This window comes from Trachemys scripta, chromosome 4 (assembly GCF_013100865.1).
Source record: "Trachemys scripta elegans isolate TJP31775 chromosome 4, CAS_Tse_1.0, whole genome shotgun sequence".
Taxonomy (NCBI): domain Eukaryota; kingdom Metazoa; phylum Chordata; order Testudines; family Emydidae; genus Trachemys; species Trachemys scripta.
In genome coordinates this window covers 105,669,208-105,684,122 of record NC_048301.1, presented here as the reverse complement: position 1 = coordinate 105,684,122, position 14,915 = coordinate 105,669,208, and the positions used below count along the sequence as shown (strand labels likewise).

At 44.4% G+C, this 14,915-nt stretch overlaps 1 protein-coding gene across 1 annotated transcript in view; it reads right to left on the bottom strand.

Moving 5' to 3' along the window:
- TRPM5 (transient receptor potential cation channel subfamily M member 5) overlaps window positions 1-13,709 on the bottom strand; it is an 84,711-nt gene extending 71,002 nt beyond the window's left edge. The window contains exon 1 of the mRNA XM_034770264.1: window positions 12,968-13,709. Coding sequence (XP_034626155.1) covers window positions 12,968-13,438 — 471 coding nt within the window. The 5' untranslated portion in view covers window positions 13,439-13,709. The remainder of the gene's footprint in view (window positions 1-12,967) is intronic.
- Window positions 13,710-14,915: the final 1,206 nt, after the last annotated feature.

Sequence of the window (14,915 nt, the reverse complement as noted above, 5' to 3'; positions counted from 1 at the left end):
TGTAGAGGTCTAAAGCAGCTCAAACAATCATAGTCAACAATCCTTAATTAATATAACAACAACACTGAAGCAGAAATGTCTGTTTCAGCGGCTGAACCAAACAGTGATGAATATAACCCTGCATTCAGTGCATAGACAAAGAACATTATACCTGTAAAAACGTACTGCACACACACCCAGTGCTCAAATGGAGAGGAGGGTAGTAGTGGATATTCTATATCTTCTCTACTCGCTACTGCCCAGTAGAGCAAGAAAAGAGAAGAGACAATGGAGCATGCCATTGGTTACCTCCTCAACTTGAGCACCAAGGTCACTTTCAAAGGCTTGCCGCGAGGGGTAATAAGAAGGAACCTCCATTCATTTTCCAGAAAAGGAAAAGTTTTAAAGGCCAGAGGTGAATTCATTTAACAATCTGAACGACTTCTGCAGAGTCTGCACAAGGCTTATTGTGCGCGTGATAATTTATATATTATAAATAAACTTACCTGCTGGTTATCCTTTGCAATGGGCATGACTGGCCACCTGCACTATTGAAGTTGCTATGCAGTGTGTCAGGTTAAAAGGCATTGAATGCTGCTTCCTTTTCCTATTGTGGAGAGGTTTCTGGTTTAGCTGGTGCACCCTTCCTATTAAACCTATAAGAGTAAAAGAAAACAGCAGCAGCACCTGCTGAAACCAATCGCTGTACTCAGGGAATGAATAGGAGACGAGTCAAGCAAATGTGTATGCAAATAGTAGATATGAATGTCGCTGCATCAGTAAGGGGTAAATGACCATTAGAATCTGACATCTAAAAGGATCACACTTTAAATATTTATACATTTTCTAGGTGATGTGTTCAACTAAATGCACCAGAGTGGATGTGGAATAAATGTACGGTAACTTCCCACTTAACGTCTTCTTGCTTAACGTTGTTTCGATGTTATGTCCCTGCTCCATTACAGAACATGCTCATTTAAAGTTGTGCAAAGCTCCCCTATAACGTCGTTTAGCCGCCTGCTTTGTCCACGGCTGGCAGCCCTCCAGCGCCTTCCGCCCGCCGGTGGATCCTGCGGATCAGTGCCTTTCCCGTTCCCCCCGCCTCCTGCCCATAGCAATGAGCTGTCTTGCAGCATTCAGGAGGCTGGGGAGGGAGGGGGGAGGCTGCGTGCCGCATCCTCGCTCCTCCTCCCAGCCTCCTGAACGCAGGGCCGGCTCCAGGCACCAGCCCACCAAGCTTGTGCTTGGGGCGGCACCTGGAGGGGGGCGGCGCGGTGCTCCGGCTCCGGCCGCCAGGGAGAGCGGGGCCATGGCCGGGGCTCACCGCCCTCCCTCCGGCGCTCTGGCCGCCGGGGACAGCGGAGCCCCGACCGGGACTCGCCGCCGGGGAGAGCAGAGCCCCAGCCGGAGCTCGCTGCCCTCCCTCCCGGGGCTCCGGCCGCCCTCCCCTGCCGCGCTGAGGGGGGAGGGGGGCGGCCGGAGGCTTTTTTTCCTGGGGCGGCAAAAAAGCCAGAGCCGGCCCTGCCTGAACACCACAAACCCACTGATTGCCATGGGCAGGAGGCTGGGGGGAGGGAGGAGAAGCAAGGATGCAGCGTGCGGAGTAAAGGAGGCGGCGGTGGAGCGGATGTGGGAGAAGAGGCGGGTTAAGGGTGGGGGCTTAGTGGAAGGGGTGGAGTGGACAGGCTGAGGGTTGAGCCCCCCCACCCCCGGCAAAGTCGGTGCCTGTGCTTTCAAGAACAGCAAAAGGAGCAGCCAGACAATCCATCCTGTTCCACTCTCTGACTCCACCACCTCAACCAAGCTTCATACTCAGCAATGATGATTGTAGTATTAAATTGTTTCTTTAAAATAGTTTAAAATGTATACCTGTATTAAATTGCTGTTTAAGAGTCTGTCTGGCAAAAAAAATTTTTTCCCTGGAACCTAACCTCCCCCCCCCCATTTACATTAATTCTTATGGGGAAATTGGATTTGCTTAACATCATTTTGCTTAAAGTCGCATTTTTCAGGAACACAACTACAACGTTAAGTGAGGAGTTACTGTATCAGTGAAGCTAGTTAACTCTCTGAATGTCCTTGCCAAGAACCAAGTGCCCTACATGGGCCTCTCCTCAGCTGCAGAAACCCTGGTACACCCTCCCCAGGGCACAGATGCACAATCCAAGTCCTCTCTTAACTCTGATCATTAGATTCCCAGTCAAAACCTCTTCAAGCTACAGAAACTCTCCTGAATCTCCCTGAAGATAAGTAACTTCAATAAGCAATGCATAGAGCTTCCCTACATAAATGCAATACTATGGCTGGTGTTAGTTTGCATTTCTTTTACCACCAACTGCACCAAAATCCTTCCTTTCAGTGTCACAATGCTGCTGCCTCCTTAAGCAGCTTTCTGAATGGGGTTGTTGGATACCTAGGGCCAGATCCTCAGTTGGTGCAAATCAGCATAGCTCCATTGACTTCCATGGAGTTATGTAAATTTACACCAGCTGAGAAGGATCTGATCCAATAAAGCTTGGTGTAAACGTTGAACTCTTTCAGGTGGCTGTTTTCTATGACGCATCCCCTCAATTGTTTTCTGCCTGCTGAGATGGCATTAACTGCCACGGTTTGTACTTTTTTTGATTTGTTGGGCTTCAGGCCTTTCAGGGTTAAGATAATTTATGTCCTAAATATCCAGTCCTTGATACAGATCTTGCTATTTTCCTTAGGCTCTAAATTCACCTGTCTTGCCTCTGCCAGACTGGATTCCTTTCCTTTATTTGGGCGGGGCAAGAGGGAGTAATTTTGAAGAATATATTCCCCTGTGTCACACCAGGTCACAAATTAATATGAAAGCAGGAAGACATCCACTCTCTGTCTGTTGAGGAGAACAGCAGGTTTTGTTTCTCTCATGGGGGCCTGCATAAGTCTTCTGGATTGCTTTAAAATTGTGTGTGTGTGTGTGTGTGTGCACACGCTTGTCTGTTTTCCTTCCTCTGACTATTTTGACTGTAATCATGTTTCTGTTAACGTTTAAATTCCCATATCCGGAATCGTGTTGAATTCCATTATGTCATAATAGAAACTTATTTATTTTTTAATCTGTTATAACTACAAAAAAACTTGCTTTAAACAACCAACCAACCAACCAACCAAGGGATTAGTGGGGGGGAGGGGGAAGGTCATTTACAGCTGTGCTCTAACAGCTTGTCTAGATAGCAAATTAGTACACAGCAAACTGGGGTGTAAACCTACAGGGCACTAGCATGCTGCTCACTAAAAGGTCCGTGTGCACTTTGTTCTACTCCCATTTCAAATGTAGAGTAGATCAAAGTGTACTAGAGCTCTCTTTAGTGCATGGTTCCAGGGTCTGTGTGGCTTGCTGTAAATTTACACCCTCGCTTGCTACGCACTAACTCACCATCTAGACAAGCCCTAAGAGCTGAACTAAATTGTGTTATGCAACTTTGAAGATACTGATTTTTTTTTTTTTTTTCAAAAATGCCTAGAGATTTTGTGTTCTTCCACTTCGGGGGCCCCTGTTTGAGGCACTTAGAAGAAAGCTTTAACATGTCTCAACCTGGGCTCCCAAAAGTGGAGACAGGTGAAATCACTAGTCACTTGAAGAGCTTGGTTACTGTACATCATAGTAGTCACTTAAACTAGAGAGTTGCTTCTGAAAGGAATGTGCCCTTCAGCCCCAATGTATTCTCTGTCTAGGGGGAGCTGGGAGGGGATGGCATGTAGCTGGACACACCAGCTTCATGGTAGCTGAGGTTTCCCCTCATAATAGGGGAATCATCAGCTGAACTTTTAAGGAAAGTTTCAGTTCATTTTGCTGCACACAGAAGAGCATTTTGCAACAGCAGCAGGAACAAGGATTGGGTCTCCTATGTTTTGAAGAAAAGCATGATTTGCCTGTTATACCCGTCATAGTTCTGATTGTGGCTTATGCTTTGCTGTGCTCACATATTGGCACAACAAACCTGCCAATGTAATAGGTTATGAAACGCACATCCCTTTCCCTCAGATAACAATCATTAGAATCTTTAAACGAGGCATTCTAAAGTTTAATGCATTTAGTTGAATTTCAGACATGATCTCTTGACAACAAAGTTCTCTTGCTGGAACTCCTTGAGCACTTCAGATGGAAACGGATGCATTTCTGCAATTGTAGATGGCACCCCACCTTGCAGAGTTTGTGTGGTCATGGCTTATGAAGATTGGCAGCAGACACTTGAAGGTGAAGCGATGCAACTCCCAATTTCCTTCTCTCTGGACACGGTTGAACATGAGCTGTAGGGCTACTTTTCCATGTACTGCTACCAAAACCTGAGGTTCACATGACCTTCACCTTTCCTGTTCACAAATGTGGAGGTGAGATTTCAAAATCTTTCTGAGGTATGAACTGAAGTGAGCTCACCAAAAGAATGTGACTGGTCAGCTTTGATGATATCCTCTTTGAGCTCTTGATCATACGCTGCTATAAAGTCCAAGAGTTGTAGAAGAAGTGAGCTCCACAGTGCTTGAAATGTCAGTTTGTGGATCCACATCACCCTGGCATATGATTGGCCATTCATATCTTGTTCTGTTGGGTTTGGTCCATGAGCTCCACTTTCAGTACAGGCAACTGCTAGCCCTGAAGCCTGTGTGTGCTGGCCTATACATTTCTGAAAGTTCATTGAGATATGGAGCCTTATTATGGAATAAGCCACTCCCTCTACTGTGATGTGGCCCCTTTTAGTTTCATCAGAGCTTCACCAATATTAGAACCACATATTTCTGCCCAAGCACATATTTCTGCCCAAGCAAGAGTATTGAGGGTATGCAGCTCGTGGGCAGGGGTTTGAATGATTGGCAAGTATCCAATGGTAGTTATTTCTGGTTCTGTTGTCACGTGCAATTGGTTGAAATGTGACCATCCACATTTTGGGTTCTCATTTTGATGTTTAACGATAAAGGCCATATTAGAAACTCTTGCCTGCACTGCAACTTCGCAGTTTTCTTCAGATTCAGAGTTCCACTCTCTGCAAACACAGTCCTTGAATACTGGTTCTGCTCTATTATTTCTTACATTGGCTGGTATGATTGTGTCAGTTGCATCAGGAACGCTGTGTGCTGCTGTTTGTTGTCTTTTTAGATCATTCAGCATCAGATCAGAGGCAGATCCTCTTTGCCAAGCAGCGATCTGGGTTTCATGGAATGGGCATTTGCCATCCAGAGACTCATCATGTATGTCAATATTGTCAGCTGGGAGGCATAACAGCACCATTTTTAGCATCCGTAGTTTGTAGGGTTTTCTCTGCTAGGGCTGTCCCCACCTTTAGGATTCCTTCATAACTAATGCAATGGCCACCCTGATGGAAAGTTAAAAGTTAAACAAGTAGTTTTGACTTTGTTAGCTAATGGAAGGTGCACTCAAGACCAATATGCTTTGATGGCCATTCCTTTGCACCGCTCACACCATATATATTGTCTTGAGCCATACTAAACACATTGAATTTCACGGATTCTCGTTTCTCAAAGTTCTCTTCATCACATTGTCCTCAAGAAGAGACTACCCTTCATACAGCAGGTGGAGGAACGTGCAGGGCTTAATTTGTAATGAAAGAGGTGCTGGGGCTCAAGCAATTATTTTACACTTATAACTGATGCAGCAAGCCCAGACATGCCAGGGCTATGAACTGCCAAGCTTTGAGGTACTGGGGCTTAGGCCTGGCATACATTAAGCAGTGGGAACATGTACATGTTATTTGGAATGCAAGCAGCTACATTATTCTCATGGACACTGAAAGCTCTGTAGCAAAGTATCTGCCTGAATTTTCAATGCAAAAATGTACCCGTGACAGAAATATGTCTTCCTGGAGGTGGTAAATGGGGACGGCCATCTCCTCATCTTGGCGAGAATCTGTTATTTGTGAGAGAGGTACATATTTATACTTGGCTAGAACTAAGAGTGTTTATCTCTCCATAGGAGACCCATCAGGCAATGAAATGAACTAAATCCCTAATATGAGTGTGGAGTTTTTCCGTGAATGATGATCTTTGACTGATGCTGGAGTGTGGAATTGCAATGCCAGTTTCCTTTGCAAGATTACAGTAATGATGCCAAACATCAGATAGCTCCAAAACATGGGCTTGATTTGCTGCTTGCTGAAACTCATTTTGAAGCCAAAGCATTGCTGTCAGTAATTTTGGTGCTCTCACTCTTTTTCACCACAGACCTCATAAATAGGATGTAACAAAACAGGTGATACTTGACTTCAGCAGCTATGAGGTTATTCACTCCAGATACACAAGCACTCATTTTGTGGTCCAATACAGTTGCCTTCATTAATGGTTAGCTCATGTTGACTGTAGTTATAGAGATGAGTCTCTGTTTAGGATGCACTTCTTCACAAAACATGTATCATCTCCAGTCCATATTTTCACAGTACTGTACTGTCTTGCATTATGGACACTGGTGTCTTTATTGGGATCACTACAGCTTGCCACACATGAGACATCAGTTACAGATGTTTACCTATGCATTTTGCCTTTGTTAGTGTATTGGGCATAGCAATTTCTGTGCCACACAACTGATACTGTCAGTACTGAATGAAAGAAGGCCCAATTCTGTCAATGGCTTCTCTGTATTTGACGTCTTGCCGTTTTTTTCCGGTGACTGTTGCTTCCCTTACTCTGAGCAATCCTTGTTCACCTGCTTTACTCACATCTTCTTTACTTGATTCTGGACAAATAATGCAGAGACTGTAGGAAGCTGGTGTGGCTCTCTTGAGACTTACTACCAGTTCCATGGTTTAGGTACAACTCTAACCAATATAAGTGTCCTAAATCCCTGTCTCATCTAACTACTGTTGTGCTCTCTTTTTGTATCCCCATTACTTCTATGTTATTTCTATTCTAATGACAAAGCATTATGTACCATAAAACAAATACTAAAGTATGCAAGAAAAGGAGAAAGCTAGGTGTTATGACAACTTATTTCTAATATTTTGATGCATGGATGACAACTTATTTCTAATATTTTGATGCATGGATGACTAAATGCCATAAGAAGTTGAATATTAGGGTGCAATAGGTGGTAAAACAATGATGTGTTCTCATTTTCTGTTCTTAATAGACTGAAAAGGAATTATGCCAAACAGTTTGATGCTGACAAATTCACACACACGCTGTTGGTATATTAAACATTTCTGGTGAATTTTGGTGGCCATATTTGTTTGCAAGTTTGAGGATCTAAACATCAAAATTCAGCTTGGTAACAACTATTTTCGAAATCAGAAGGTTCAAATTATGTTAGAAAATATTGTTACCAACTTTTAACAAAAGATGACTCTAGACCCCTTATAGAGAAGTGATTCTGAGATTTTTGCCTACTCTTTTGACTCATTCGGGAGACCGGAAACTAAGTGCTAAGAATTTATTCGTTCATGTCCTACTCTGAGAAAAACTTCAGCACCTTCTCTCTGTGTGAAAACGCAATGAGACAGAAGATCATAAACCCACCTGCAGCCCACTCTATGGTCTACTTGGCTATACTAAATTAGCCTACTGCCTTAGCCACTAGAGGGACCCCTAGGAATATAATATGCAACTGTATTGACAATGGCAATTTTTAAATTTTAGACATTCAAAAAAAGAACTGCATAGTTCAAACAAAACATGTTTTCTTTAGTTTATAATGAGCTCTGAAATAGCAGGAAAATCAGAATGAACTGGCTCCATGTTTTTGCTGCTTCAGGCAGGAAATGAAATTTCCATGTTGCTTGGATTTCCCAGTAAACTCCAAAGCCTATTTAAAAAGGTGTTTTGTTTTTTAATGTGAAGTGAGTGGTTAAATATAATAAAATTCTAGGGTGAAATCCAAGATCCATTGAAGTTAATGGCAAGACTTCCATTGTATCTCCAATAGGGTCAGGATTTCATCCCTAGTGTTTGGAGGTGTTGAGGGCAATACTCCATATTACCCATCAAGCTGAGTTCTGTGCAGGCAATTAACAAGATAGTGAGGATCCTTTTTTTTTTTTTTTTTTTTTTAAATTAACTAGAATAATTACCGTAGCCTTTGATTTCATTTGAATTTTAATAGCTCTTCACAAGCCTAGGAGACCAAAGCAACCATAGATACTGTGATATGCTTGCCAAAATTGATTTCAAATTTGTTGTTGTTATATGCCCTGCCAATTACTGTGAATGTTATTTCAGTATTACTAGTACACATCTTGAGAGCTTTGACTTCTGAGTTCTCTGCCTTTTCAGTTCTCTTTCAACACATAGAATAGATGGGGAAAGACTATCAACTTGATTCTGACCTCACACCAGTCAGTGTAACATCACTGACTCCAGCGGAGTTACTCCTGATTCACACCAGTGTAGTGGACAGCAGAATCTGTCTGTGTTCTTCTTTCAAAAAGAAACAGAGATGATTGAAAGTTCTTTGCAGCAGAGGCCATCTCCTTGTTAAATGTGCTAGAAACTGTACATATAATGGGGCTTGAATGCCTTATTGGGCTTTGTAGGTGCTATCACAGTACAGATAAATAATAGCAGCATCAATTACACTTTTAATTTGTAATACAGCTGTGGAATGTAGAGGTGGTTTGGGGAACTCAGAGTATTGTAATTGAAGCTCCTTGTCTCCTTTTTTGGGTCAGAAACTCTTTGACATAGTTAAGGCAATCTTCCACAGACCCACAGTTATATCTTGGGGCCTAGCACCAATATCTTTGGTCTGCTCAAGGCCCCACCTTTTAAAATCATGGACAGCTTCAAGTGAGCATTTCTGAAGGTGAAACTGTGGTCCTTTCACAAACGGAGTCAAAGGCCAGAGTGAAAGGGCTTTGCAGGAGAGAAATGTATCGGTAATAGGTGCAGAGTCCTCCCCTTATCTGAGAGGTACACAGCACCCATAGAACAGCTCTCCCACGGCATTCTGGGTCAGTAGATCTGTATTGTGTTTGGCAATGGACCAGGGTAGTGACAGGGGTACCCATAAATTCCCCTTCACATTGCTGCATAGAGCCACACAAGGGGTTGAGGCGTTCCCCCAGCAAAAAGCTTCACATGGCCCAATTCCCTGCAGAGTACTAACATGGTAGTCCTGATTCTTTTTTCATGTATACATGTTTTACAGTGGTGTAACCCCACTGACTCAGTGGAGATATCCCAGATTTGATTTTCTCCAGTGTAATGCAAGAAGAATTAGAACGTACATTTCCATTGTTTTTGAACCTCTTTGCCCCACAAAGGAGGCAGGAGCAGGAATTTATGTAAAAATACAAATACACAATGAATGCAAAGAATGTTTTCAACCCCAGTATACGTTTGTTGTCATATCACATCTCATTTCTTGGCAAAGTTCTTTAGGATACCGGTCTGAAAGGCACCATAGAAAATCAAATCTTATTGTATTTCAACTAACCAGAAATTCCAGCTTGGTGGAACTGGCCATTGTTATAGGTCAGCTCTGACTTACCTGTTTTGTTTGTTTTGGTTTTTAGTATAGCTTTCCCACAGTTTCTGTGGTTAAAGCTGGATTTATAAGAGTCTCTCTTTGTAGTGCTGGTATACAGCAAAGAGAGTTAGAGGTATATGCCCCCTCTCAGTACCTGTGCATAATTCCCATTACAGTTAACTGGAGAGCCACGTACCTTTCAAAGGCCGAATAGACCACTGAGTATTATCTGTTGACATGGGGTCTGATCACCCCTGCGTTTGAAAGTGGGCTGCTAAATGGTCTGAAGAAGGGGAAATCATCCTTCCCTATCTTTACTTTGGAGGACTTGGATGAGGGTCTTCGTGATCAGTGGAAGAGCCATTGTATTTGCTAATTCAAAGGCCTGTCAACAGTGTTTACTTTCTTTTATTTCACAGCAGCAAGGGAACTAGATTGTTTGAGAGTGTGCTGAACAGAACAGTCAGTGATTCAGTAGCTACCACTCTGAGTCCATACTGTGCCAGTGGTCAGGTAACTACATTCTCCCTGCCTAAAATTCTCTCTGCACATCCACATTGAGCTATCATTCTTCTTCAGTTTCTGTTCTGGATTGGTCTGCAGTGTTACAGTCCACTGTTAGCCCAGGTCTACTCTACAAAGCTTTGTTGGCATAGCTATGTCAGTCAGGGATATGAAAAACCCTAGCGACATAGCTCTGATGACAAAACCCCAGTGTAGGTGCAGCTATGCTGGCAGAAGAATGCTTCTTTGAGCATGACTAAAATTGTTTTGAGAACTGGTGTTGCTATGTCAACAGAAAAACTCCTTGTTGGTATTTGCTGCATCTACACTAGGGGGCTCTGCTGGTATAGCTGTACCACTACAGCTATACTAGCAAAGCATTTGTCATGTAGACAAGGCCTTAGCAGCTGCTGCATTTCACCCCAATTGGGGGTTGCATTTCAGCAGTGGGCAAACAATCCGTGTGTACTGTATACATTCTACAAAATTGCTTTGGGATCTCTCAGGATAAAATGTGCTCTAACAATGTAAGATTGCTATTGCTATAAATATATATGAGGGGTGATAGCATGCACTACTAAATTTTAGTATGAGAGTCGAAGGTCCCAAATACCTTGGTTCAACTTTATTATTTATTTATATTGCAGTAGCATGTGATAGTTCAGGATCAAGGCCCTAGTATGTTACTGTGTACACACTCAGAGACTATCCCTATTCCACAGATTTTATCGTCTAAATATAAGATGAGGCAACAGGTGAGTAAAACACACAGGGTGGGAAGCACACGGGTAACAATGAGACTGTTATGATTAGTGTAATAAGCGAGACAAGGTGGGTGAGAGAATATCTTTTACTGGACTAACTTCTGTTGGTGAGAGAGACAAGGTTTTGAGTCACAGAGAGCTCTTCTTCAGGTCTGGGAAAGGTACTCTGATATTCCCTCACCCACCTTGTCCCTCTGATATCCTGGGACTGACATGGGTACAACTCCACAGCATAATGTAATAAGCAGCAGTCAGAGCACATCAGCCACCTAACCATTATCAATTGCTTATTTTTTCTCCCCACTTCGGTTACTAGAGTTTTTATGATTGACACTGGTAGAGAAAGAGAAGGCCTACTTTAATAACTTGTTTCCTGATGGAAAAATGATACTGTATTTGACCAGATGGAATCAAGTTACTTTACTCTTTAATGGATGCTCATTGTTTTCCAAACAATTGGCCATTTTTTAACATGCTGGTCTAGTAAACAGGCTCTTTATTGTCTCTCTGACCAATAATACATTTAAAAAAAAAACAAGGACTGGAAAAATTGTGCCTCCTTCTCTGTTCCATATAGTTTTAAGTGTGAGGAAAAGAATCTTGTTCCTTGTGCCCACAATATGTGTGATAAGACCTACTGCCACATCGGTGGTCCAGCCAAAGCACCAATTTCAGCTAGGTATTAGGTGCATGATTTAGCACTCAGTATGAACAGGGGCTTTCATGTTCAACTCCATGTCATCTGGTTGTGTGTGGACCTTTGGGATAACTACAGCCAGCTGACATGGAATTGAACATGAGTCCCTGTATACAATGTGTGTTTAACATTGTATTAGTTACAATGACTTTTCATAGTTTGTGTTCTACCACTTTGTCTATAGAAAGTCCTAAAAAGTCTGATTTTTTTCAGTACTGCAGAACACTTGCAGCTCCCATAGATCTCTATGAGAAATGTACATGCTGAGAACTATTAAAAGTCAAGCCCTTTCTGTGCCTCATCTGCATAATGGGGATAACAATACTGTCCTATCTCAAAGAACTGTTGTGAAGCTTACTTCATTCATATTTGTAAAGTGCTTTGAGTGACACTGATTCAAGTTGGACCTTAAAGTTATATTTTATATTTCTAGTTTTAGATACAAGAATGATACATTTATACAAATAGGATGATCACAATCAGTAGATTGTATCAGAGGGGTAGCCGTGTTAGTCTGAATCTGTAAAAAGCAACAGAGGGTCCTGTGGCACCTTAGAGACTACACTCAGTAGATTATAAGCTTTGTAATAATACCTTACAAGAGACCTTTTGCATGAAGCATATTTCAGTTACATTATATTCACACTCATTAGCATATTTTCATAAAAACATATGGAGTTCAACGTCACACGGAGCATCAAGCCTCCCCGAGGAGCTGGCTTGGGAGACTCCTCCCTCTTGGGCCATTGCTAAACTGCCAGCCCCTCCTGCCTGGGGCGCCAGCCCCTCCTCCAGCTGGGCTCCAACCCAGTTAACTTTTTGAGGGCTCGGTTTGCTCATCCTGTCCCTGAGCTTTTGGCACTGGGCCCACCTGTGGCCCCTCTGCCCATACTAATTACACCTCCGGTCTCGTTGGTCCCCGAGGCCGGTCGGTCAGCTCTGATATTGGCTGTGCCTCTCGGGGGGGGGGGTTTATCCAATACTCCTTTCAGGGAAGCCCCTGTGTGACCCCCCTTCAGTACTGATGTGGGCCTGTCCCTCTGGGATTCCATTCCATATCCCGACCTGCTGTCTACAAACTCGTCAGCCAGCAGCCGTGAGTGGCGCAGGTCCTTCGGCCTCTTGTCCACCAGCCACATCCTCAGGTCCAGGGGACAGAATTCATATAGTCACTCCAGCCCCATCAGTTCAATCACATCCTCCTTGGTCTGGGCCCTGATCCCATTCACCCACTTGCGGGTGTATTCCGCCATCAGCGTGACCAGTTCCAGATAGGTCATCCCCTGGGTCTTCTGCACTCTCCGGAACCTTTTCCTGTATACCTCAGGGGTCTGCTCAAAATTGCGCAGCAGGGCTTGTTTGAACAGTTCATAGTCCCCTGCTTCCACCTCATCCATCTGGCTGAACATCTCTATGGCTTTGGGACCCAGTAAGAGGGTGAGATGCTGAAGCCTGTCTACAGGGTCAATCTGGTGCACATTGTAGGCCTTCTTAAAGGCAGTGAGGAAGGCATCTATATCATCCCCTTCCTTAAACTGAAGCAGCACTTTTATATTGGAGTTCCCTGCGGCCACCCCCACTCACCATGGTAGGGGTCTCTCTGCTTCTCAGCTCCGCCATCGCCAGTTCATGCTGCCTCTGTTTCTCATGGTCCTCCCGTTCCTGCTGTTCCTTCTCACAATCCTCCAGCTCTTTCAGTTTCAATTCCATTTCCAACTCCAACCATCTCAGCTCTACCAATGGGGAACTCGGTTGGGAAGATCCCCTGCTGGTCGGGTAGGTGGATCCTGGGACTGCCTGGCTTCTTTCTTCCCCTCCCACATCCCTGGTTGGGTTGGTGGCTGGGATGACCCCTGGGGCTGCCTGGCTGTTCCCAGCCTCTCTCGCAGCCCCAGGTTGGTCAGGAATTGGCTCCTTAGAGCGATCATTCTCTTCCAACTGAGCAATCAGCTGTGCCTTGGTAAATCTTCCAATGCACAGCCCCCTCTCTCTCTCTCTCTCTCTGCACAGCTCTACAATGTCCTTCTTAAGGAGATGGTTATAGGTCATCTCCATGCTGTTCCCAAGGGGTCACAGACTCTCAGGCCTGTGCTCTCTCAGCTCCCCATGATCCCTGGGAGGAACCCCTTCAGTGTGACAGCCCTTCTTGGGGGTCCACTCTCACTTGGGGGTTAAGCCGTAGGCTCCTCCGCCTCCTGGAAACGCACCTCTCAGAGCCTCCAGCACGCCTGTCTCTCACTAATCCCCCTTTGTTTTACTGCTCCCCAGTCACTTACTGCAGGATGCTCTGTCCACTGGGTGCAGTTTGATCCCACCACTGACACCTGTTGTCACAGAGTCACCGAGTGATGCTCTGGAACTACTCCATACAAAGACAGTCAGGACTCTGGGGAAGCATGCCTCCTCTCTCTGAGCATAATGTCTCCAGGGCAAGAAGTTTACACAGCTTCAACCTTCCTGGGTCTGACCTCAGAGCAGTCAGCATCCCCTTTTCACACTGTGTGCTTCCCACAGCAAGTTTGCACAGGGGGGCTCCTGGGGAAGCCAGAGGGCCCCGCATCCCAACTCCGCAGTCAGACATGACTCTCAGCCAGCATGAAACAGAAGGTCTATTCGTCGACAGGACCACAGCGTAGAACAGAGCTTGCTATTGCAGACATCAGTGACTTTCAGCCAAGTCCATCTTGGGAATCCTGGGCCAGATGCCCTAGATTCCCCCTCTTCCAGTCCCCCCACGCAGACTGCCAACCTCCAGCCACCTGACCTCCGACACCCCCCTTCATGCCCCTCCTCCTTCTCTTTGTCTCGCTTCCCGGGACAAAGGTGTCACCTGGTCGCACCCCCCTCCTTGGTCTCAGGTTACATAGGTGCAAATAGCTGGGCAGTCTCACTTGCCCTGAGGGTCTCACACACCCAGTTCCCACCACCTAAGTATTGGTGCAGTACACCGGGAAACTAAGGTACACACAGTATTAGTATAGGACAGTAAGACTCGCATGCAACATAACAAGTTACTTATATAATATCATAATTTGCATGTATGTTATTGAATCGGAAGGTTTGAGGCAGAAAGAATTCCTAGACCTATGGTTTCAGGAAGACCTATTGGAAGTCATCAGGCGAGGGACTTAAGCAACCTCTCTATTGTTGGTGCACCTTTGTGCCAAAGCAATTTCTGAATTGGCTTCAGCCAGCAAGAGCAAACCTGTTTCCAGAAATATTGTAATATCCTTCTGGCAGCCACAGATGCTGCCACTATCCAATATCCAAGTGCAGAAGTTAAGATGTTTGTGGAATTCCGATGTTTGGAAAGAGCAGCTAATTTCTTTGGAGCTCACTCAGACACGCTGATTACAGTGTGGAGGAGAGAGAGAGAATGTGACCTATATAAAGAAGAGAGTTTTGACAAATGTGTGATGCAATTAGATGATGTAACGATATGACCTCTCTTTAAAGAATGAAGTCAGATGCTAATCTCAGATGCTTCTGCATTTACGCATACATGCATATAGTGTCACACATAGCACTGGTT